This window comes from Anticarsia gemmatalis, chromosome 8, assembly GCF_050436995.1.
Source record: "Anticarsia gemmatalis isolate Benzon Research Colony breed Stoneville strain chromosome 8, ilAntGemm2 primary, whole genome shotgun sequence".
Lineage (NCBI taxonomy): Eukaryota > Metazoa > Arthropoda > Insecta > Lepidoptera > Erebidae > Anticarsia > Anticarsia gemmatalis.
Genome location: NC_134752.1, coordinates 948,745 through 975,027, shown reverse-complemented (window position 1 = coordinate 975,027; position 26,283 = coordinate 948,745). Strand labels below are relative to the sequence as shown.

At 36.0% G+C, this 26,283-nt stretch overlaps 5 protein-coding genes across 5 annotated transcripts; 2 read left to right on the top strand and 3 right to left on the bottom strand.

Moving 5' to 3' along the window:
• Window positions 1-1,728: 1,728 nt before the first annotated feature.
• LOC142974984 (ecdysone oxidase-like) lies at window positions 1,729-5,115 on the bottom strand. Its single transcript, XM_076117584.1, has 4 exons — window positions 5,050-5,115; window positions 4,428-4,550; window positions 3,799-3,929; window positions 1,729-3,339 (listed from the first exon to the last, which is right to left on the bottom strand). Exons 2-4 carry the CDS (start codon window positions 4,537-4,539, stop codon window positions 1,777-1,779), a joined length of 1,806 nt encoding a protein of 601 aa, XP_075973699.1. The 5' UTR covers window positions 4,540-4,550; window positions 5,050-5,115; the 3' UTR covers window positions 1,729-1,776.
• A 1,447-nt stretch (window positions 5,116-6,562) lies between these two features.
• Window positions 6,563-9,367, bottom strand: LOC142974696 (ecdysone oxidase-like). Its single transcript, XM_076117163.1, has 3 exons — window positions 9,240-9,367; window positions 8,332-8,465; window positions 6,563-8,065 (listed from the first exon to the last, which is right to left on the bottom strand). The coding sequence occupies exons 1-3, from the start codon at window positions 9,355-9,357 to the stop codon at window positions 6,572-6,574; spliced, it is 1,746 nt and encodes a 581-aa protein (XP_075973278.1). The 5' UTR covers window positions 9,358-9,367; the 3' UTR covers window positions 6,563-6,571.
• Window positions 9,368-12,635: 3,268 nt separating this feature from the next.
• Window positions 12,636-16,912, top strand: LOC142975012 (ecdysone oxidase-like). Its single transcript, XM_076117634.1, has 4 exons — window positions 12,636-12,778; window positions 13,049-13,194; window positions 14,800-14,933; window positions 15,317-16,912. The coding sequence occupies exons 2-4, from the start codon at window positions 13,083-13,085 to the stop codon at window positions 16,808-16,810; spliced, it is 1,740 nt and encodes a 579-aa protein (XP_075973749.1). The 5' UTR covers window positions 12,636-12,778; window positions 13,049-13,082; the 3' UTR covers window positions 16,811-16,912.
• Window positions 16,913-18,791: 1,879 nt separating this feature from the next.
• Window positions 18,792-21,809, top strand: LOC142974867 (ecdysone oxidase-like). The gene is made up of 3 exons (XM_076117438.1): window positions 18,792-18,903; window positions 19,721-19,854; window positions 20,312-21,809. Exons 1-3 carry the CDS (start codon window positions 18,792-18,794, stop codon window positions 21,803-21,805), a joined length of 1,740 nt encoding a protein of 579 aa, XP_075973553.1. The 3' UTR covers window positions 21,806-21,809.
• Window positions 21,810-21,992: 183 nt separating this feature from the next.
• On the bottom strand, window positions 21,993-25,038 carry LOC142974571 (ecdysone oxidase-like). The gene is made up of 4 exons (XM_076116986.1): window positions 24,944-25,038; window positions 24,500-24,618; window positions 23,834-23,967; window positions 21,993-23,602 (listed from the first exon to the last, which is right to left on the bottom strand). The coding sequence occupies exons 2-4, from the start codon at window positions 24,609-24,611 to the stop codon at window positions 22,109-22,111; spliced, it is 1,740 nt and encodes a 579-aa protein (XP_075973101.1). The 5' UTR covers window positions 24,612-24,618; window positions 24,944-25,038; the 3' UTR covers window positions 21,993-22,108.
• Between the last annotated feature and the right edge of the window lie 1,245 nt (window positions 25,039-26,283).

Sequence of the window (26,283 nt, the reverse complement as noted above, 5' to 3'; positions counted from 1 at the left end):
GCACTGCAACTGGTCGGAGGATCCTCCCTTTGTGTTGGAGGAACATGATCACCTCGTTCCTCCACACCGTTTTGCCGCCCGGCTAGGCAGACTAATGCCGAACGGTAAGTGTATGTTACTGTGTAGCCAGCCTAACGTGGCGATCACCTCGAATGCTACACAGTTTATGCGACATACTTATAATACTTACAATCAACATAGTATAATAATTTCCATTTCTGCGTTTTCCTCACAAATGTTATGAAATTAATAAATTATAATGAATATTCAAAATAACTTCACATCAATCACAAGTTTATTATAATGAATATTTGTATATACCAGGAGGAGTACCAAAAGTATAATTCTAATATAAATTATAAAATACCAATAGCACTTTATCCTACCTGGGAATCAAAACCGAAACTCTATGATCGGCAGTCGGATACACTATAGACGGAACAGAGGCAGTCTGGCTACAGAGCCAGGTTCAGTTTATCACCTCGCTGTCAATTAGCCACCTTAAAGCAGGTCAGACACTTTATAACGTTGACGAAGAAATTTAATTCTCCGCTAACTACTAGTTGACCTTTAGTTGATTAAACAATCTGTGGAGGAAGAGACACTATTACGATAGGAAGGAAGTTTCGCATTGACAATATAAATTAGACAGCTTGCAGCGTTGTCAAAGCAGTGAAAAGTAAAATGCAAATAACATTAATTTTCTTATAAATTCACTATTTTATTCAAATAGTATTAATGATATTGTCCTAGCCGGTATCTGGCTACGGCTGTCAGTCTCATTGAAACCATTCAACTGGGCAGGGCTTTGTTTATAGAGTCCAAATATGTGCACAATACACAGGTACACTCTCCATTCCCTCACTTTCATAGCCAGCCCTGTGGTACAGATAACCGATGCGCTCAGTGAGGAGTCAAGCGCAGGAACGATGACTTTACGTGCTCTCCGAGACACGTCTATCTACAACCTCAACTTTCTAATTCCGGGCAATTTCTGAGAAATTCTTTAAAAAAGCTCAAAACTTACTTGTTGGTATGTATACTACGAGTTTAATTCATGTTCTCTGTGACGGAGTGTTTCGTAGAATTCGTGGTACTTTTTATCATATTCGTATTTCGTGGTTTCACGGAAACATTTTGTGGCTGACTACGATTTTTGATCGTACCTTTCGTATGAAATGTGCGTATATATGCATTATTTCATTAAAATAAATGTTTTATTAATTCCAATATTCAATGATTGGTTGATTGGTATTTTATGATAAATAGTATAAATACATTTTGTGGTTTACTTTTCATTTACACACATATTTATTATATTTAAAATGAAATTTGCGGGAGCTGTGGTCGACAGCTCAAAGGCTAGGTGACATACAAATTACATTTTAAAGTTCTGTGTATAAAATACAGTTATCTCTTGCTTTAACTGTAAGATAAAGAGATAAAGATAATTATTTGTTAACACCGTGATGTGTAAATGCATGGTAGTCCACTGATGCTGCACAATGTGCCATGGTTACATTGCAATTTTATTTTAACTTTGTTCATCTGGATATAATACGTGTAAGTAAATAAAATAAACTTCTTCGATTCTTGACATTTTACCTTCAACAATTTCATCACAAGCTAGGACGTAATGCTTAAAAGTCATTTACTAGGTTTTTATTGACACCAAAAAACAATTTATAGTTGAATTGAAACAAAAAAAATAATAATAATCATTATTTATTTTCAATCGCTAATTATAAACACATCAAAACATTACGTGATTATCTTTTAATCTGGCATGTTTTTAATTTGATCGATACTGATCGGTTCATGTCTACTATTCATATACTCCACTCCAGCATCCTCCATGATAAGATCTGCAGCCTTCTCCCCTATCATCACGACAGTGTTATAAATATAAGCTGATACATGCACAGGTATGATACAAGCATCGGCTATTCGCAACCGTTGGACACCTTTAACCAACATTCTACTATCCACCACTGAACCCATAGAACAAGTGCCTGTATAAGATCTCAGACTGACCATCATACATAAAATATAACAACGCCAATATTCTTTGCTATCAGTTTCAAAAATATCACATCTAGGTTTTGTTAAGTCTATGAACCTTGCTTCTAGTTTCCTAAAAGCATTTGTGTCATTCACTTTCATGAAATGCATTATGTACTCCACAAGGTCGTCTATATCTCGGTCGTTGGAAAACGAACCCATAACTACTTTTGGAGGGTCTTTAGGGTCAGTACTTTGGATAGAAACTTGACCTCTAGAACGAGGGTAAAGGTTGGTCAAAAGATTCACAACCACTTGGTGGTTTTGTATTTCATCGTACAACTTATTACTCATTCCGTATGAATATTTGTACACGTAAGCGAAGAATTGTAGCATGAATCTCAAATCGTCAAATACGAGACCTGCTACGCTGTAATCTGGATGGTTCTTATGATTTTCATTCTCTTTCAAAGAAGCGTAACCAACAAATGCTCCTACTGGAAACTTACCAGGATCTTTTTCTTTCTTTACTATTCGTTTATTTATCTTAAAAGGTAAAGGAACGGCGTCTTGATTCTTGAGATATTTCCCTACGGGTAAATTACTTACAGACGTAATGTTAAATTTATCTAGCAGTTTCTTAGGTCCTATACCAGATAGGATCAAAAGCTGCGGTGATTTGAATACACCAGCCGAGATTATGATCTCTTTTCTAGCTTTCACCACTATAGTTTCACCTTTATCCGTAATCACTTCTACACCTACAGCATTTTTGTCGTCATCGAACATAATTCTTGTTGCCAAAGTATTCTTTGCTGTAGCTATATAACGACTTTCGGAAATATACTTCATGTAACTAGAACCGGCGCCTTGTCGGAAACCATCTTTGATAGTAAGTAAGGCTTTGGAATAACCAACTCTATGCCCATCTATATCATCAATGATGTCATGGCCAGCTTGATGGAACCCTTCCAGTATGTCATCTGTATTAGGTGATTCGTCTCGTGTCACTCCAATGTAACCTTTAGTACCATACTGATCCTTAAGTTCAGAGTTCCTTATTGCATTCACAGATACATTTTCAGATCTTTTAAAGTATGGAAGTACTTTTTCCCATGTCCAACTGTCGTCTTTTGCTTTGTGGTGCCATTGGTCGAAGCTACGTCTGGTTCCTCGGGAGTAGTACATATAGTTTAGTTCTGATGAGCCTCCCAACATCTTGCCTACACCTAGGTCTAGTTTCTGTCCTACTTGGCATTGGTAGGTGTATCCGTCTGGCGCCGAAGTGTAGTTATAATCAACATGTGAGTTCTTTAAATACGGGACTAGTCTTGGGAGCTGCAAAAAAGATATTTTTTAAACCAATATTTGAAACACCTAGTAGCCTATTTAGTAGCGCAATTCTCTACAGTCGGTACTGTCGAGTATCGATAGTTTGACATTTAAAATGTACAGCTACAATAGTTCTTACGGAGCCCAGTAGAGGCGCTAAAAATATTTTGAGTAAAATTTCTCGATAGCTAGCGGTTCGTCGATAGTCGATAGTAGAGAATCTACCTACAGTATAATTCGTTTAAAATGTCAAGAAAGAATCTTACTTGATTAAACAGATATTTTAAGAAGCTAACAATCGATGCAATATTTAGTTATAGTCAAGCAAGATCGATAGTTTTGGGTCGTTTTCAGACTTTAAGCCGCGATTTTGTTAAGCATCTATGAATTTGACTCACAAATTATTACTTACTATATTTCCCGATGAAACATACAAAACAAACAATGTTCTTAACGTATACTCACAGTGGTCTCATAAGGCGCATCAGCACCCGCTTCGATGACAAGTACATTGAACTCCTGCTGGGCAAGTCTGGTGGCTATCACGGCGCCAGATGTTCCTCCTCCGATTAATATGAAGTCAAATATATCGTCGGCTGTGGAAGACCATAATATTACTACTAATTTATATAATGAACTAGAGGCCGCCGCGACTTCGTCCGCGTGGAATCCCTTCCCATTTAAATCCTGATCCCTCGGGAACTAAAACCGGGACAAAAATAGTCTATATGTTATTCTGGGTCTTCAGTTTTTTAGCTTTCAGCAAATTTCACCGTAATCGATTGAGTAATATTTGCGTGAAACAGTAACAAACATCCATTCATACATACATACATACTCACAAACTTTCGCATTTATAATATTTGTAGGATTAAAAAAGGAATTCTCGAGTGCTGGTTAAGTTGCTGCCTTCGTGGCGAAGTGGTTAAGGTGCTTATCACTATTGCGTCGTGAGGTCGTGAGTTTGATTCCCACATGGAACAATTTATTTGTGTACAAATAGTTTTTCCATATTTGTATGTTTGCAAATGTACCCGCTACATAAATAAACTCTTAAATTGCTGTGTGTTTTGCAAAAAATACTAGGTACTTACGTCGAAGAATGATTGGCGGTGGAAACATATAGCCGGTCATTTCTAATACCATGATGATGAACAAGGCAATCTGGTTGCTCTGCAGCATTCCCACGACCGCTGCGGCGTTCATGCTTGAAGTTTCTAAGAGACAGAAGGAAGGCGAGAAATTGGTACTTAAAAAATGTAATTCTCTTGTAGACAAAGAGTGAATGGCTGTATAATATGACCAGTAAGTACTTCAATTCTCTAAAACTATCGACAAGCGGCTAACAGCCGAAAAAAATTGTATGACAATCGGTTCAGCGCCTCTTGCGGGCGTCATAGAAACTATTTTACCTGTAGATTTTAAATGTAAAACTCTCGATATTCCAAAGTACGGATTGTAAAGAATCGTGCTATAGGCGTGTTTTCACATATTATTAATTTACTCCCCCTTTCGACGCGTCAGCTTTAGACCAAAATGAATAAATAATATGATCTTAAATAATAAATTAACATTTATATACTTTATAAAAAGAGCATTTGAAAAATAAAGGAAGCCAATGCCAACATATTTATTGAACAAATCTACTTCGGAAACAAAATTTAAAGACACTATTTACAATAACGAAAAAGTAACAGAAATATTTCAAATACTTACAGTAGTTTCTTTTGACATGAACGAAGTAACAGTAAAGAAAACTTTTGACAGACTGGTGACGTGCCTTCAATGTTTAATGATTTTAATATAATCAACTATAAATTTTATCAAATACCTCATTTACGTACTAACGGAAATATATATAGAATCAAATAAAAAAAAATTTTATTGAGTTCAGCTACAGGTTGTGTAAGCATTTGGCAGGTATTTTAGCGCCACATATTGAAATAACATGTCTAGATAAGTCTGACAAGTTAAGGAATTAGAAATTGAAGAAAAATAAAATGACGTGATTTTTTTTTCTTAGTCCATCTGGTAGATAGTAAAAAAATATTATATACGTACTTATCGCAAAAAATGTCATAAAAACAATCGTATCCCTATTATAGCGAAGAAAACTCTAAGTGGACAGTGGCATTTCATTGCTTATATTTCTCGCCCATTAAAGACATGCTGCTATATCTTGGACAGACTCCAATTTAAAGAAATCTTTTAAATCTGACTAATCTTAGCCTAGCCTGATAACCAATTTGAAGTCTGAACTTCAATATTTTTGACTACTCCCATAATGATTTTTAAGAAAAAGAATGTATTTATTTTGAAACGTTTTGTAGTCAGTTTCTTCATAATTTCGACAATAATATAGAATCAGCCTGTAAATAATTTGAAAGACTTAGCTCTGACGCAAATGTAGGGTAATTAAAGATTCCTAAGTGGTAATTAAAGTAATAGCTTCTATTTGTATAAGAATTGATTAACGATTAAACAATAAAATATTTATTGGTCCTAAAGGCAACATTATTGCATGATAAAGAAACCTAGTTTGAGCCTAATTTTGAAATGGCAGGTGACAGGAGTCTAGTAGTTTATCTCAGTAAGTTGAGACCGTGTTAGATGTTTTTTTCAGAGTTCTGTACCTAAGAGGTAAAAACGGAACCCTATTATTAAGCCTCAACTGTCTGTCCGTTTGTCTGTCCATCTGTCACCAGGCTGTAAATCATGCCTAGGAGGGGCCCCCGTGGAATGGGCAACCGCGTGGCGTGCGACTTGCGGTGCTAAGTGCAAGCAGTAGTTTAGTAAACTTTAATTTCATTAATATCTATTCGGTACTTGCTGTTACTATTAGAGAAAGTAGCAAACATCGTTAGCATCATATTTTTTTTATGTTAAACATTTAGTAGCAGTCTTGGCTGCTCTCACCTATCGCCAATCCGCGATTCAAATCCCACAATCGTGACTAGTAGTTGGATTTTTCTAGTATTTATTTGGTTATAGAGCAGAAAACAAGGATTAGTTGCTTTATAGTCAGGCCAGCAGATGCATGGTTAGTTATAATGGCACTTATTATAAAAGAGAAACAATAAGGGTCTTTAGCTCCCAAATATACTCGCATTAATAGGGAATCAATTTAATCACCAACATAATAGTTTAAAACAAAAAACGGAATGGATTGCATAGATATTTAATTTTGGTATTTATAAACATATATTTCTTCCTCATAACAATAATCTTTAGAATACAATTATTTACATCTATTATCTTCTTTGATCATATCAGCAGCTTTTTCTCCAATCATAATTGTGGCTCCTAAAGTCCCACCAGCGGGAGTACTTGGCATCACACTGGCATCTGCAACCCTAAGTCTATTCACTCCATACACTTTCAAATGACTATCCACAACCTTTCCCATAGCACATGTACCGCTATAATTGTGTAAAGTAGTTCTCATATATCTGACATAACATTTCCAATAATCTGAACTGTATTTTTCAAAAAGATTACATTCCTTGATTTCTGGATCTTTAAATTGCCCTCCTAAGGCTTCAAATTGGTTAGTTTTTTCAATATTAACAAAATGTTGCACCGCCCTAGCATGTAGTTCTGCATTAACATTATCTTTACCAGTGATTACTTTTGGCTTGTCTTTGTAATTTCCACTTCTCAGTAGGATCTTCCCATTTGATGTAGGTTTCTGCAAACTGATTACTGAATACATCATTATAGAGTTCACATCTGTTTCTATCATTTGATCGCAGACTTCATTTGAGTATCCGTAAGTAAATGCGCAATACATCATCAAGTAAGAAGGGAAGTTTATAAAATTTACAGTATGATAGTCGGGGTAGCCTGATGTTTTGTTCAGAGATGCAAAACCGATTATTACTGAGGCGGGGTATTTGTGCGGATCCCATGGCCTGTATGGGGTTACTAAATTAGTCATATTGTAGATAACCACGGTCGATAAATGGTCGTGAAAGTTTTGGCCAACTGGTAGATCGGATATTGTTTCTATATTGTGCTCGTCTAAATGTTCTTTAGGCCCAATTCCAGAGAGCATCAGTATTTTTGGCGAATTGACTATACCAGCTGATAAAATTATTTCGACTCTTGATCTAATAGTGATATGTTTTCCATTGCACAGTTCAACTTCTACACCCACAGCATTCCTGTTGTCATCAAAAACTATTCTTTCAACAAAAGTGTTTCTTAAGATGTGGAGTTTAGGATTATTTTTCATTGGCGTCAGATACGAGTAAGCCGTGCTTTGACGAAGGCCGTTTGCTATCGTGTACATTGCATCAGCATAACCATGTGTCACATTACCATTAAAACTAGGAACTCTTAAATTACCAGCTTCCTCAAATATCTTAAAGACTTTTTCTCCTGTTTCAAAACGATATAAGCTTAAACCTATTTTGCCGTCTTTGCCATAGAATTCTCCTTTGTCTGCTTCTAAAATATCTTGGTCTAGAAGATTTTGACTCTTCTTGAAAAATAGTAGAACATTTTTCCAGTTCCAAGAAGGGTCTTTGAGGGTTTTTGCCCAACAGTCGTAGTCGTATCGATTCCCTACATTATATATCATGTAGCCTGCGGAGCTGGTGCCCCCGAGGACTCTCCCCAGAGCCATATCATCAATGGTATCTTTGTGATACTGACGGTATGTTTCATCATCCTCGACTGTGTAATTCCACGCGGCTTCACTCTCCTTTATGTATATGAGCAAACCGGGGACCTGTTGAAATGTTGAATTTTAAATAATGGAGACAGAAATCATGGTGATAAATAGCCAGAATTTTTTGAATTTAAGTCTATACATTCAAATAAGAGGGAACCTTTTGCTTTTTTATACAAATTACAAATGCATGTGTATTTTATAATACTCTTACACTCTGAAAATCATACTAATATTTATCGTTGTTTATTTAAGTACTATGCCACATTATTATGGTATGTATACTAAAGTGTACCAACAAACTTCTTCTTCAACCAATTACGTACGTCTGACTCGCTTTCAGGGTTTTCTCCAGACTCAATGAGCAGTACTGTAGCATCAGTGTCTTCTGCCAATCTGCTGGCAATTACACATCCTGCTGTACCACCACCAATTATTATGTAATCGAAAGTCATTTCATCTGGAATATAAAGAAAATTATTAAATTATAATTATGTACCAGAATTTTCGATTCATTCAAACAGCGTTGGTAGTTTTATGGGACATCTACTAAATAACTGTGTTATTAAGATGTTTAATAAATAAATAATTATTCAAAGATTCTGCAGCCTTTATGACATTATGCGACATTAAGTTTGTACTATCGGAAGATATAATCAGAGATCTATGAAATACGTCATACGCGTCATCATACGTGAGTCGTCGTTCAAAATTTTAGTAGCTTGAAATATGGAACTAATCTAGAAGGATCTTTTTTATTTTCAAAGCATTTTATCAAAGGTGAGTTCAGCCCAGTTTTTGTAACGTTCATTGTTGTTTCCCCCTTATGTTTGATATAAAAAATACATGTATAAATAAATTTAACCCACTGCTGGGCAAGGGTCTCCTCCCGTAATGAGGGAGGGGTTAGGCCTTGAGGCCACCACGCTGGCCAAGTGCGGGTTGGGGACATTACATGCCCTCAATGTATGCAATCATAAATTTAAAACTTTTCCATTGCATGCTTAATATTTAACAGGATACGGGAATTAGCTCGCCGAGTCAGCGAGTGCAGCTTGCGCCTAAACGTTAGGCGTTTTAAGGTAAAATGTCAGTTTGTAACGCAAACTGACATTTTACCTTAAAACGCCTAACGTATTCCCGTATCCTATTATACAGATGTACAAATAGACTTCAGAATGTCTAAATTTCTTTAAAATCTTTGCTAAAAAATAAATTATTGTGTCATACAAACCATGCACGCAGGTCTGCTCTGGATACAATTGCTTCGTAAAATACAAGAGTGACAGAACCTTTAGCGCTCCTCGAATAGTCGCTATATTTTGTACAGAAGAACTCGCATTTATCAACATGGTGGTGCTTACATTGATATACTGAAAGAAAGAAAAAACGTTGAATTTCGAACATAATAATTTATTGGGCTATATGAAATTAAGTTGCTTTATTGAGGCACGAAAAAACTTGGTCCCAATTGTTGTTAATAAATATAATTAAGCCTCACCAAAGGCTTTCTGGCTTGAACTAATTTGACATTTTAAAGACCTTTGGGGACTTTGCGTACCTTTAAAAACTGTTTTAAAGAACTCTCAGGCATGTAAGGTTGCATCATGATATCTTACTTCACCGTTAGAACAAGTGATAATTAGTTCTAATACACACATAACTTCGAAAAGTCAGTAGTGTGTAGCTTCGTTTCGAACCTGCAACCACTTGCATGTTTCGTGGCGCAGTGGTTTAGGTCGCCACGCCGCTACTATTGCATCTGGAGGTCGTGGGTTCGATTCCCACACGGAACAATTATTTGTGCCACCCATAAAGTAAATAATCGTTTCAGGTCTGGTTGTATTTTGTGCCCGTTTTTTGTATGTTTGTATAAGGTCCCCACAACACAAGAGCAGTTCTTAGAGTGGGAGTTGTCTTTTTATTTTTTAATAATATAATTAATGCTAGAAATAGCATGCTTGCTGTGATTCTAAGTGAGTCATCGGCATGACATTTTTTTTTGGTTATTCGCGGTCGGGACAATATACAAAACTGGCTATAAAAACTAGAACCATAAAATTGTTATTCAAATTAAAAAAGAATAAAAAAGAATATGATATAATAGACATTATATTTTATGTATATAAAGGAAGTAATTCACAAACCTCTTTATTCGTCACCACATCGAGTAATGAAATAAGAATGACTTATTTAAATTCTATTTATTTTTGTTTTATGTTGTCAACGCCGTAAAAGTGCAACACGTTTTAAAGCTTTCATATAGGATGATTCTTATTTAGCACTCTGTTTAATACAGCAACTGAGTAGAGATCTTCTATGCGCAGTGCACGGGTGCCAGAGTTATATTTATTTTGGTACTAGCTGACCCCCGCAACTTCGCTTGCGTCACATAAGAGAGAATCTATACTAATATTATAAAGCTGAAGAGTTTGTTCGTTTGATTGTTTGTTTGTTTGTTTGAACGCGCTAATCTCAGGAACTACTGGTCCGATTTGAAAAATTATTTCAGTGTTAGTTAGCCCATTTATCGAGGAAGGCTATAGGCTATATCACGCTACGGTCATTAGGAGCGGAGTAGCAACGAAAAATGTTACAAAAACGGAGAAAAATTTTGACCCATTCTCTTAGGTGACGCAAGCGAAGTTGCGCGGGTCAGCTAGTGGGTCATAATTTTCCCCGTTTTTGTAATTATTTTTACTTTTATTCTGCTCCTATTGGCCGTAGCGTGATTTTATATAGCTTATAGCCTTCCTCGATAAATGGGCTATCTGACATTGAAATAATTTTTCAAATCGGACCTGTAGTTACACAAACAAACAAACAAATTAGTATAGATTACACGAAATTATTAATATTCTTGCTAGATTTGGTATCGAAATAATTGAAATTTGAAATCACTTGACATGAAATAGTTGCGGCAGGTTTTGATTATCATTTTACATAAACATCACCCTGTAACTATTCTGTCAGTTACAAGATGTATATTTAATGGTTTACTGTCTACTCAAATAATTATTTTTAGCACACTAATTAAACCGTTTTACTGGTTTGGAAAAATACAAAATGTTAATACCTAAAAAAACTGCACGTCAATTAGGTTTAGATATTATTTGTTTATTTAAATGAATAAAGGTCACAGACCATTGACCCGAATCAGCTGTCTAATTATTTAGTTTATGTAAAATATCTTTAATATTATTATAGAATAGATTATTATGTATGTTTGTTACTATTTCACATAAAAACTACCGATGAACTGGTAAAAAATTACAAGAGTATTTTTTTTTAATAATAAACTAACTGTAGATAAAATCTATACCGAAAAAGCCAGTGAAAATATAACAGAATCACGGACAGACAGACTTTCTCATCTCATTAGTACGGATTAACTGGAATTTTTATTGTTCGGTAACTATAAACAACAACAAAATCATCTGCAAAGACTCAGTGACATTTCATCTTAAATATCAAAGGTAAAAAACATGTGGAATTATCATAGAAAAGTCATAAATATGGCCGGCAAATATATTTAAGAATTCTTTTCTGTATAAAAGTCTAGGTAATTTACCTAATTTTAATGACACTGTGATTAAGTGAAGTGCTACTAACATAGTGATGATATGCTTAATATATATGTCAGTTTGTAAGATATATATCAATGAGCCATTGTAGCTTGAAAATAAAATGATTTGTTATTATTATTATTCTTATGTATGTCTTTTGTATATCTCGGGACTATAGAGTCCCGGACATTTAGAAGGCATGCGTGGGGCCGAAGCCAACACGTAGAGGCCCATTTTAGACAACTTTAATCTTTCAAAAAATGTATGGTTATGTTGGTTATGGTTATTATTATAATTATTAATGAAACTTTTTTTTTTGAGCATATTTTTTTCTTTTGACGGTGAGGTGACGACGGGAACGACAGATGGATATGGAAGGATGGAAGGAATGGAATGGAAGGATGGATATGGGAAGACGGAACAAACAAGGGTACTGAAAATGCGTGGGAATGGCTTTTGCTCTGCTGCAGTAGTTAAGGGATAAGGGACTAGGCTAATAAAAAAACACAAAATTCCAACTTAGATAATAATTTAAAACAACATTTTTTTTGCCGATGTTTTGATAAAATCATTTCGGATTAATATAAAAATGATTTCAGTAGTTTTTTGTCAAATTACAACTTTTTTGCATTGCAGACTTCGTTGGTTTTATTTTTAATCTTTTTTTTTTTATTTTTAAATGATCTATGGTCCAAATTGTAGTGTGCACTTCATTCACGATTGTCAGATTCGATTACCGATCTTATAAGTTCATAATGTCAATTGCGTAGGAATGAAATGTTCTTACGGTGATGGAAAAAATCGTGATGCAACCTTGTACCATATTATACCAGTTCTGGAAGGTACGTAAAGTCTCCAATCCGCGGGTAGCGCGGTGGAATCAAGGCCTTACGTTTTCTTCATGCCGAGAGGAATTCTTAGCCCAGCAGAAGGACAGTAATGGGTTTATTTTATAAATTAAAAACACGTGACCTATTTTTTATTGAGAGAACTTTAAGATAAATAAATCAAGTAAAAATGCACGTGGATTTAAATCAATAAATTACAAGTTTTTTGTCTGATTGCATTTATAAATAGTGACTTTTGTTTGTTGTTTGAAAAGTGAGAGATCAGTTGAAATAAATGCATCGAACAGTATAGTTGTGAATAGATTATGAAGCTTAAGTTTTGAATACGTTAAGTGAAGTTCGGTGCCGATAATTGTAAGGTACTTATTAAAAAGTATTTTCAATTTAATTAGGTATTATTTTTATTAGCAGTGATAGCCGAGTGGTTTAAGTTGCAACTCCTACGCAAGTGGTTGAGGGTTCGTACAACACACCTTAAACTTTCGGTTAAGGAAATCTCAGTGACTTTCACAAGTTCCAAAATTTTATAGTATACCTTCGTGCCTCGGAGAACACGTAAAGTAAAGATTGTCCTTGTGTATTGTTCACTCAATTTGGACACTATAAATAAAGTAATCCATTTTTTTCAGCTTCTTTTCAAAGTGAAAGTCTTTTATCAAGACCATGGACTCCGCAGCGGTGGCAGGAGTTGTGCAGATGATGCAGTCAGCTTTCAAGCTGTTAGCGTTGATGCAATTCACTGCCTACCTGTGGCCACATCAGGCTATCGTTAATAGTAAGTATATTATATCACCAGTACCTCGATTCTCTACTACTATCAACTACCGACAACCGGCTAGCTATTGAAATTTTGAAATTTAGAATGTACTGCCAAAATGTTTCCCACGACACCAGTCAGAGGCGCTGATCAGATTTTCATACAAAATTTTTCGATGGCAGGTCGGTTGTCGATAGTCAATAGTAGTAGAGAATGGGTCATAATTTTCCCCGATTTTGTAACATTTTTTACTGGTACTCTGCTCTTACTTCGCGTAGCATGATGATATATAGCCTTTCTCGATAAATGAGCTATCTAATACTGAAAGAATTTTTCAAATCGGACCAGTAGTTCCTAAGATTAGCGCGTTCAAACAAACACACAAACAAACAAACTCTTCAGCTTTATAATATTAGTATAGATATAGATTCGGAGTAAATTAGCACTTTCCCCTGTTTTAAGGTCGATTAGTAGTACCTTTGGTTAATCCAAAATTATATGATAAATTTTCGCCCCCCGTTCTATTAAGGTGAAACCGCTAAACTTATGTTGAAAAAATTTAAAATCCCGGAATTAAGAAATTAGAAATATAGTGAAAATTTATTCGGGAGCGGAACGATGCGGGTCAATTGGCTTGCATATACTTTAGACTTTATCAGTTTCATAGAATACATCTTAAAAAGTAGAATAAAACCCCAAAATGTTTTAAAATGTATATAAATATTTTGATTCTGCACTTGACCTTTCACCGTTCGTGTTGAACTACCTGTCCACCGGTTTTTATAGCTGCTGTCATACATATACTTATATATGTAAATAAAATCACGCCTTTTATACCCGAAGGTTAAGGCAGAGTTGTATGAAGTACACCTACGTTTCCCCATTTACAATGTTATGCCATAATATAGGTGGCGAGTCTATTGTAAATTACTAGTTATTTTACCAAACTCCGTGCTACACTCCCTCTCTCTTCCATGCTATGAAGCCTATATGATAGTGGGGTCAGCCTTCCTGATCTTTCTCCTCCACTTCGCTTGGTCCAGGACAAAAACTCCGTGTTACTATTAATAATTATATGTGATTGGTATTTTTTTTACTTGCTTGCTTTGAAAAGACCAATTACTGATTGCCCGACCCATTAATCATTCTTGTAACTTTAAAATCAGAGTATTGAATTTCTAAGCTTACCAATGTTTTTGAGAAGATAGTTTCTCAAAAGATGACAAAATTATCTTATACTAAACAGACAATGGCTTGATTATGGCTACTGGGCGGGCAATATTTACCATGACCTTATACTTGGGCCTTTATTCATTCTCATCAGTATAACCATAGCCAGTTGCGCTCACCGGTCGTTAAACGATCTGAGGGTTAACCAACCGTCGGCGCGGTCATTCTGTAAATGGGTGACCGCATAGTGGTATTTGAACTGGGCGTCTCCGTGTTTGGGAGGGCACGAAAAAAGTCGGTCCCGGTTGTTGTCTACTAAAATAACAGTCGTTAAGCCATGTCAAAGGCCTTTCGGGCGGCTTAAACAACTTTGACACTAGGTTGACCACTAATTATAAGATAAAAAGTATTACGGTCATTGACCTTAGTATATTGTGTGTACTTGAATTTCAGATAGAGACAGCTTTGACTTCATCATCGTGGGAGCCGGTACAGCTGGTAGTGTGATCGCGAACAGACTGACTGAGAACCCCGCAGTCAATGTACTCCTTATTGAAGCTGGTGGTGACCCTCCACTAGAGTCTGATGTAAGTACATATTAAAATAATAATAATTGCTGCTGGGTAAAAGTCTCCCCCTGAAATTAGTCCATAACGCACTTGGCCAGCGTGGTGGACTCAAGACCTTGCAACTCCTTCATTACGAAGGAGACCTTGGCCACGTAGTGAGCAGTAATGTTTTAGAAAAAAATAATTATGACTTCCAAATTCTTGAAACAAATAAAGAATCTCACCGCAACTTTTAATTAGGACTGTTTACAAACTGAGTTAAAGCCTTACCTCATAACTTAAACATAACAACCTCTTTGTCCAGTGGTGATCGGTACAAACGTTAGGTTTAATGATCATGTATCATGTTGTTTAGGCTAGTCATAGCACACAAAACTTAAGAAGTTATTTTTCATTCACAGCTTCCTGGAGCACTTCTCTTCCTCCAAAAGTCTCAATACGACTGGAACTACACAGCGGAACACAATCCTATCTCAGAGAAATGCCATAAGCATCCATATCTTGAGATAACTCAAGGAAAAATGTTGGGAGGAACCAGTTCATTGAACTACTTTCAATACGCTCGAGGCTATCCCGTCGATTTTGATTCTTGGGCAGAAATAACAAGAGACGACACTTGGAAATGGGAAAATGTCCTTCCGTATTATACAAAAAGTGAAAAATGCGAATCAAATCCAATACTTAACTCAGCCGATAAGAAATACCACGGCACTGATGGATATTTAAAAGTGACTGAAGTAAACAACGGTGATGTATCGGAACACCTAAAAAGTTTCAATGAGCTTGGGCATGATATTGTAGTAGATCACAATCCTGAGCATCCCTTAGGATTCTCTAAGTTGCTTGTAACAATTTCTGATGGACAGAGGCAGAGCTCAGCAACTGCTTTCTTAGCCCCAATCAAAGAACGTCCAAACCTCAAAGTTTTGAAAGAAACTACAGTTAACAAAATAATAATCAAAGATGATAAAGCGACTGGTGTTGAAGCTGTTACAAAGGAAGGCAAAAATGTAGTATTTAATGCTAAGAAAGAAGTCATTGTATCAGCTGGTACATTTAATACTCCCAAATTGCTCATGTTGTCGGGCATAGGTCCTGAGGAACACTTGATAAGTAAAGGTATCAAGCCAGTAATAAATTTGCCGGTCGGTGAAAATCTCCAGGATCATTTAGCTGTTCTACTAGTACATAAACTTAACAAAATTAATTCACCACCATACCCAATCAATCCACGACTTTTCCCAGCAATTTCATTTAGAGGATTTGTTGCTTTAGACAAACAACAAGAATATCCTGATTATGAACTTGGTAACTTTGTAATCTACGACGATATTGTTTTCTTTTTCTGTTCTTTCTCTTACGGTTACAAGCACGAAATTTGCGATACGATTAACAAAAAAATTAGAGGCAAAATGATTGTTTTCAATCAGTTGATCAACGTAGCTCCTAACTCTAGGGGGAAGTTGCTTCTTCGGAGTACAAATCCGGCTGATGCACCTATTATTTTGACTGAACAGTATTCTGATTCACACGATATAGACAATTTAGTGAAATTCATCGCAGATTTGAATCCTGTTCTTAATACTACATACTATAAGGAAATAGATGCTGAATTCATTGATCCTATATATTCAAGCTGTAAAGAATTTGAAGGGGATAGGAAAGAATACTGGCGTTGCTATGTCAAGCGTATGTCGCATAGTTTGAATCACTTTACAAGTACTTGTCCTATGGGTACTGTTGTGAATGGAAGACTGAAGGTGCACGGTGTCAAAGGCTTGAGAGTAGCCGATGCCAGTGTCATGCCGACGATCACTCGCGCCAATCCTGCTGCAACTGTTGTGTTGATCGGTGAAAAGACTGCAGATTTTATTAAACAAGAACACAAGTTATAATTTAATTAGCGAATTAATGAAATCTCTTTATTCTTCACTGTGAGAAATATATAATACGTGTATGAAATAAAAAAAAGCTAGAATAAAGAAAAGAATTAGAAAAAAGAAAATTACAAAGGGCGACCTTATCGCAAAGTGGCAATTTCTTCTAGGCAACCATAAGATGAAGAGATATACAAATAAAATAAAAAAAAAAAATATAATTTAATAATAAGTAGTAAAGACATTTTTTCGGATTAATGTTACTGTGATCGATATAATTTTGGTTATTTTCTTTAAAGTCGACTGGATTTTAATAAATTAATTTTGTATGCAAAACTTGTTTAAATTATTACCTTTTCTAGTGTTGACCTCCCAAATTATGAATAAATAACATGAGTGTTTTTTATTTATAGAACAATTAATGTTCTTCTAGACTAACAAAATTAATCAAATTGTAGACTTTTTCTACTTTTTGGAGAGATAAACCATATTTTTCCATTTCAAACATTACTATACGTTAAATTCGCAACCAAATCAGAAAAACACTCAAAATAAATATAAAATTTTAACCTGCGTTATTTTTACTTGTATTATTATGTTTAACATAACAAATGCTAATAATATTATCATAACAAAATAATATCTCATCTTTTTGACAGTTTTAATAGATACAACAGTGCGAACAATATATTATTATATCTATTTTCTCACGATCTTCAAAGGCTTTATTTAAAAACCTTCCGATGCTATTTTTATATTTAAACCTTGGTTAATACTATGTTCTTCTCCCGACTTCGCCCACAAAAACGTATGCTATCTCGTATCTCAGTTGGCAACTATTTGAAAACCACTGTGCTATACATTGTTCTCTCCAAAATGGTGCTTCATTTCGCGATTAATACATATTATTTATTTATCGCTACGCTTGTACCATTGCGTTGAGAGGTCATCGTAATTGTTTCGGGTCTGGCTGTACTTTGTGTCCGTTGTTTGTATGTTTGTAAAAAAACTCCGCGATACAAGCAAATATTAGAGTACGAACTGTCTTTTTAAGAAAAAAACTAAATTTTGCGTGGTTCTATTTGTATTGAACAGACATACAAACGTTACGAACCTATATATGACAATATTTCATTCTATTTATTCCTTGGGAAACTTTTTATTACTTAGACTTTATAAACTAACGTCAAAATATATAAATATCCCAAAACAATGTTTTACAAAATAGATAGCAAAATAATTTTGTTAATACAACTTGGATAGCGGGTAATATTATATACTTAATTTTTATATGTTATTTTTTAAATATTGACAATGTTTTTTCGCTTTAATATTACAGAACGGCAATTTCACTACCAAGTTTCTTTTAAATTTTGCTCAGTGCCTAGCGTTTTAACTAACTTTGCGATTAGAATTAAATTAACAGTACCAAGTGTAGAAATACGGGCAACATAAAGGATTTCAATAAAAGAAAAAGTAAATTCTAATGACGTTTAATTATAAATAATTAAATAAATAAGCTTAACTCATTACCTAATGTCCCACTACCGAGCAAAAGTCTCCTCCCGAAATGAGTGGTTAGGCCTAGAGTCAACCACGCTGGGCAAGTGCGGGACTGGACTTAGCATGCCTTCAAGAACTATTCTAAAGAAATCTCAAGCATGAAATTTTGCATCATGATGGTTAGTAGCGCCGCGTGTGGTGAGTTCGAATACCACCCGGGACAAATCTTTGTGTGATGAGCACGAGTATTTGTTCTGAGCCTGGATGTTAATGTATCTACATAAGTATGTATTGAAAAGTATATAAGTATGTTTATCAGTTATTTGGTTACCACAGTACAATCTCTGCTAGTTTGGAATCAAATTACCGTGTGTGAGATGTACAATAATATTTATATTTATTAAGTATTTCTTCAAGCATAACTTCGACCACTTGGGAGGTGCAACTTAAACCATTCATAAAAATGATTTTATAAGACTGGTGTTTCAGTGACGTCATGAACTCGACGACAGTGTTGTCCCTTGGACAGCTGATGCAGTCAGCGTTCCAACTGATTGCGTTGATGCAGTTTACGGCTTACATGTGGCCTAGACAAGCCACAGTCAACGGTGAGTAATAACTTTATATATAACACGATACCGTTCGGTAAGACTGGTTGTCAGGCTTTAAAGCTTCTGACTACTGTTAACGACCGACGTCAATGATCTTTGAAAATGACTGCCGGGACCCACAATTTAACGTGCCTTCCGAAATACGGAGGATGTCGATATGTATAAGATGGTCACCCATCCACAGAAAAACCTCGGTAAGCGTGGCTTAACCTCAGAGATCGATCTGCGTGGTTGTTGTTAACAAAGCCACGAGAAGTAACGAGTAATAATGTCCAGAAATTCCTTACTTAGTGCTCCTCTACACTTCCTAAGAAATCTTTATAACAAGTTTCAACTTTCTGTGCTCAGTAGTTTCGGCTGTGCGTTGTCCATCAGTCACTCAGTAACGGAAGAGTTTTATATGTTAAGCCAATAATAATAACAATGTTAATCTATGTAGCTGGCAAAAGTTGATCAGTGCCTCGATTCTCTACTACTATCGACTACCGACAACCGAACTGTCATCGAGAAATTTTGTATGAAAATCTGATCAGCGCCTCTGACGGGTGTCGTAGGAAACATTTTGGCAGTACATTCTAAATGTCAAAATTTCGATAGCTAGCCGGTTGTCGGTAGTCGATAGTGATAGAGAATCAAGGTACAGTACTATTGACTTTCGACAACCGGCTAGCTGTCGTAAGATGTTGTATAAAAATCTGATCAGCGCCTCTAGCGGACGTCGTTGAAAATAAGTTAAGTCCACATTAAACTTGCAGCGATTATATTTGCCACCACTGGGTTCTAAATTTACATAAAAATAGTTATATTCTTTCAGATAGAGACAGCTTCGACTTCATCATCGTGGGAGCCGGTACAGCTGGTAGTGTGATCGCGAACAGACTGACTGAGAACCCCGCAGTCAATGTACTCCTTATTGAAGCTGGTGGTGACCCTCCACTAGAGTCTGATGTAAGTGCTACAATTTTTAATCTATTACTGTCCTACTGCAGGGCAAGGGTCTCCTCCCAAACGACGGGGAGGGGTAAGGCCTTGAGTCCACCACGCTGGCAAAGTGCGGGTTGAGGACTTTGCAAAGTGTTACAAATATAATTTATAAAATATGGAAAGAGCTTTTTGTTGCTTACTGACAATATTACATGTGACGGAGACTATCGCAGTTTTTATATAAAATAATAGTTAGCAAGCACAGCTGCACTCGCCTATATTTTGAATTTTTAGAAAAATATAACCTATCTCTTCGATAGCGATCCAGAGTTTTTTTTACTGCTTCATGAAGATTGAATTTTTAGCTCCAAAAGCTTAAGTGATTGACAGTCCCATAAATGCTAGGTTACTATTATTTTCTACAACTGAAATGTACCTAAGTCAGTTTCAATGTTTTAATCAATCTTTACCGTTATTACAGTTGCCAGGTGCCCTACTCTTTCTCCAAAAATCTCGTTACGACTGGAACTTTACGTCTGAAGACACCTACATCGCCGATCAGTGTCATCGCAAGCCTTACTTTGAAATGAGTCAAGGGAAAATGCTTGGAGGGACTAGCTCCTTAAACTATTTACAATACGCTCGAGGGTACCCCGTTGACTATGACTCCTGGGCTGAAATAACAAACGATGACACCTGGAAATGGAACAACGTCCTCCCAGCGTTCATCAAAAGCGAACGATTAGAAGTCCCAGAGATTTTAAACTCTGATGCTAAGAAATACCACGGTACGGATGGCTATTTAGGAATAACCCAAGAAAATAGTTCCGACATCACAGACTACTTGAACTGTTTTAAAGAAGTCGGACATAAGATTGTTACAGACTTCAATCCAGACAGTCCTTTGGGTTATTCTAAATTCCTTGTCACTATAGCAACTGGACAAAGACAAAGTGGTGCCTCTGCTTTCCTTACTCCTGCTAAAGACCGTTCTAATCTTCATGTTTTGAAAGACACTACAGTTACTAAAATAATCATCGAAAATAAAACAGCTAAGGGTGTTGAAGCACTAACAAGTAATGGTAAAACTATTATAATCAATGCTAAGAAAGAAGTGATAATATCAGCCGGTGTATTCAACACTCCAAAACTTCTAATGTTGTCTGGTATAGGTCCTAAAGAACATTTAAAAAGTAAAGGAATTGATGTCGTTTCAGATTTGCCAGTGGGTGAGAATCTACAAGACCATGTAGGTGTAGTAGTACTACATAAGTTAAAATCACAAGAATCTTCGACAGATCCTATTAACCCACATGAATTTCCGTCGATATCTTTCAAAGGATTCGTTGCTATTGACCGAAAACAACAGTATCCTGACTATGAGATTAATAACTTTATAGCAAGAGATAATGTAGTTTTACAATTTTGTTCGTTAGGTTACCCTTTTACTCAAGAAATTTGCGACACAGTGTATAAACAAAGCGACAGCAAAATGGCAATTTTCAATCAAATTATTAACTTATCTCCCAAATCTAGAGGTAAAGTGTTACTTCGTAGTTCCAATCCAGCAGATCCACCAATTATTAACACTAGCCAGTTCTCGGATTTACAAGATTTAGAAAACCTTGTCAGTTTTATTGATGATTTAACTCCTATTCTCAATACGACGTATTACAAGAAGATTGATGCTGAACTTATGGACCCAATTCCAGGCTGTTGCAAAGAATTTGTACGTGGGACCAAAGATTACTTGCGTTGTTATGCAAAGTGCTTGTCTTACAGCATGAATCACTTTACCAGTACATGTTCTATGGGAACTGTGGTAGATGGAAGACTAAAGGTGCTCGGAGTGAAAGGTCTGAGAGTAGCAGATGCTAGTGTGATGCCAAATATACCACGAGCTAATCCTGCAGCGACTGTATTTATGATTGGCGAAAAAATGGCTGACTTCGTCAAAAACGAATATGGTATATAATTAATAAAATAATGATAGTACTTGGCATTACAGAAACATTTACATTGTTTTTTTTGTTTAATTTTATAACCTCTGTAATCTTACACACAATATAAGCGAACAAAAATACCGATAAAGTAGCCCACAGCTTAAATTGAAAGTCAGTTCCAATTTAATAAAATATTTATATAAAGTGTAAACAACTTAACAATTTAATCTACAAAACATTCGAATAATTATTTTATTAATCTTGATAAGAGACTTAATAAAACAATCATTAAATAAATTTAAAGAAACAATTCTCAAAGCATGTTTATCCTTGTCTTAAAAATTATGTTCTTCTTTAATAAAATCAGCAGTTTTTTCACCGATCATTAAAACAGTTGCAGCAGGATTGGCCCGAGTGATCGTTGGCATAACACTGGCATCGGCTACCCTCAAGCCTTTGACGCCATGAACCTTCAGTCTCCCATCAAGCACCGTACCCATAGGACAAGTACTTGTGAAATGACTGATACTTGTCGAAACGCACTTTGCATAGCAGTGCCAGTACTCTGTACTTTGGTACTCAAACTCCTTACAACCAGAAGGAATAGGATCAACTAACTTAGCTCCAACACTTTTATAATAAGTAGAGTTTATAACAGGCGTCAAATCTTCGATAAACTTCACAAAGTTATCTATATCTTCCGGATTGGTATACAACCCAGTTTCAAGTATCGGGTCATCAGCTGGGTTGTTACTTCGCAGCATCACTTTGCCTCTAGATTTAGGTGCTAAATTGAATATCTGATTGAATACTGAAATTTTGCCTTTCCCTTCTTTATATAATGTATTACATAATTCGTGCTTGAATCGATATGCGAATGAACAGAAGAATAAAACGATGTCTTCCTCTACAATGTAATTAAGAACTCCGTAATCTGGATATTTCTGCTGTCGATCAAGAGCGATGAAGCCTCTGAACGTAATTGCAGGGAATAGGCGAAAATCTATCGGCGCTGGGTGGTAGTTATACTGATGCATACTGTGAAGTAATACAACACTAACGTGGTCTTGTAAGTTTTCCCCCACAGGTAGGTCAGAAACCACATCAATTCCTTTACTTGTTAAGTGATCTTTAGGACCAATGCCAGACAACATTAGAAGTTTTGGAGTATTCAAAGTACCGGCGGATACTATAACTTCTCTCTTTGCATTTATTTTCAATGTTTTTCCATCGTCGGTAATAGCTTCAACGCCTGTCGCTTTGTTATCTTTGATTATGATCTTAGTGACTGTTGTTTCTTTTAAAACATGTAAATTAGGACGGTCTTTAGCAGGACTTAAATAAGCAGTAGCGGTACTCTGCCTGTGGCCATCAGCCACGGTTGTTAATAAATTGGAATACCCTAAAGGATGTTCCGGGTTATAATCTAGGACAGTCTCAAAACCGACTTCTTTGAAAGCATCTAAATAATTAGTTGTATTACCGCTATTTTCTTTTGTTATTTTAATGTTTCCATCAGTTCCGTAGTATTGTATGTCTGGTGAGTTGAAGAGTTCGGGGACATCGACTTTTTCACTTTTGATGTAGTATGGTAGGACGTTTTTCCATTTCCAGGTGTTGTCTTTAACAATATCAGCCCAAGAGTTAAAGTCGGCCGGGTAGCCTCGAGCATAGGCCAGGAAGTTTAATGAACTGGTTCCTCCAAGCATTTTTCCTTGGGTGACCTGGAACGTTGGAGTCTGATGACATTGCCCTGATATGTGTTCGTCTTCTGACGTGTAGTTCCAGTCGTTATGGGATCTTTTTAAAAAGAGCAGTGGCCCAGGGAGCTGGAACAACAACAATACTGGCTTATATTTTGAAGGTAATACTAGGTTGAAGGTAAACACATGTTTACAAGAATCCAATAGAATTTATTTGTTCTGTATTTTTTTTTGTTTTTTACTTGACTGCACCAATAACTTTTGCCTATTTTCATCTGAAAAGTTTCTTTCTTAAGTAATATTAATTAGTAAATGTAGCAAAAATTGTTTAAATGAATGAATAATTGGTTTTCTTACATCAGACTCTAGCGGAGGGTCACCACCAGCTTCAATAAGGAGTACATTGAGTGCAGGGTTCTCAGTCAGTCTGTTCGCGATCACACTACCAGCTGTACCGGCTCCCACGATGATGAAGTCGAAGCTGTCTCCATCTGAAATAAAGTAAGGAGCTATTAGTCAGCAATTAGAGTGTTAAATAATAATCTTAGGAGTACTATATCAACTTAGTGACTAGCAGTTTGGAAGGCCAACTAATTGAAACCGAGTATCAATAGTTGATTTTTAGTGACATAAGCTCCCTAGTTTAATGAAAATGATATGACAACTAAACGTGAAATGTTTCCTGAAGTTTTTAGAATGTCAATGTCTATTAGATAGTGCAGAATATTGGGAGAGGCGACTAAATTGCGTTTTTATTATTTATCAGTCTAGCTCTTCTTTTAACTATGGAGTTGGCTTTCAGGCCGATGCAGCTGGATACCAGTATTAAACATGGAGCGACTGCATGTCGGGTTAAACCAGGATAACATTCGGTAAGACTGAACTTAATACAACTGCGCTAAAAGCACTATTCAAAAAAATCTACGTAATAATGAACTGAATATAAATTGTTGCTCTGATGTTTGTTGCTAAAATATTTCTGCTAGGAACAGTTCTTTATCAAAAAATATCTATTTAACTGACCGTTTACTACAGCTTGTCGTGGCCACATGTGGGCAGTGAGTTGCAGTAGCGAGATCAGCTGGAACGCTGACTGCATGCTCTGGACCAGCGAGAAGGCCACCGCCGAGTTCATGATGAACCTGGAATAAATAAAAATAAATAAATATAATAATAATGTCCCTGCCGATCCAGCGGTCAGTTCATTGAAAGTGACCAACGATGTAAGTCTTTTTTTATAGTGTCAAGTGTGTGCACAATACACGGGTACTCTCTATTCCCTTACTATCATAACCCGGTGGGACGGATAACCGCACCTACCAGTGAGAGGTCAGGCGCAGGACCGATGGCTTAACGTGCTCTACAAGGCACGGAGGTCTTTGATTCCAACTTCCTAAATACGGGCAATTTCTAAGAAATTGTTAAGAACATCGTAAAAGAACAGCTTAAGAAAGTCGTAAAACATACCTGGTTTTATTCCAACCTAAAATTACACCCCCTTACCTTCCCCAAACGCCAAAATAGAAATATAAATATATATATCAATAAGAACAATAATATCGATGCGTCTAACTAACTAAGACAAACAACAACCTACTGAACGTCAAATATATATTTTCTTATATATAAATATGACCAAAACAAGGCTGTTATAAAGAAAGAAAACCAAAAAATCGGCTCTTTAATGTACCTATTGTTACAATCATGTTTCAATGACAACAATGAATGAATAAAATTAATTATACGTTTAAAGCTATAAGATGTTACGGCAGATAAAAATGACAGATTGGATAATAATAAAAACCGGCCAAGTGCGAGTTGGAAAGAGACTGACAAAGGGTGGTTCCGTACCAAAAAAAGTAAAAAAACGTTTTCTGTATGAGGACCCTCCCTTAATATATTTTTTTAATTTTTTGTACTTGGTGTTATAGCGGCAACGGAAATACATCATTTGTGAATATTTCAGCCTTCTAGCTACCACGGTTTATGTGATACAGCCTGGAGACAGACAGACAGACAGACAGCGGCTTAGTAATAGGATCCCGTGTTAACCTTTGGGTACAGAACCCCAAAAACGAGTGTGACAATAAACAGAATTTTGGTTGAATAAAAACGTGATAGTGCTTTGGTTCAGTGGTTAAGGTGACCACTATTTCACCCTGTTACTTTGGTACTGTGGCGCAGTTGTTTAAAGGTGATGTAGTGGGTTTGATTCCTACACGGAACAATTCACAAATGTTACGACAGTACAATGAAAACTTTTAAAGTAATGATTTTTTTTATTTTAATGTTAATACAACATAATATTATTTAGTAATTGCGAACCTTAAGCATGTGACAATAATATTATGTGTTAATTGGTCTTGAAATAGTAATTAGAAAAAAAGTGTTTAAACAATGATTATTATGACGTTAGTAAGTATCAACAATACATACTTAGAATTAATTATATATAATTAAACTAAATGGGTTAATCAATCCTATTAATAGATAGTAGGTTTAACTAACTTAAAATGCAAAGAACCGCAGCCGCTGTTAAGACATGCGGCGGTATGTCAAGCCAAGTTCAAGGAATGGAACTGGCTCACCTAACGTTGCCAGATCGCCAAACCTAATAGCCGGACGGACCTGCCAGTTTGGCCGGACATTTGGTTAAAAAGCCGGACACCCTATATTATAGAGGATTTTGTCTTACGGTTCGGTAGTCGACTCGCCGACGCTCGGTCACGCTCGGCGGCAGTGCTCGCTTGTTTGCGAAATGTAAAGCCTAACAAAAGCCGGACAAGACGGACACCGTTTATTTTAGC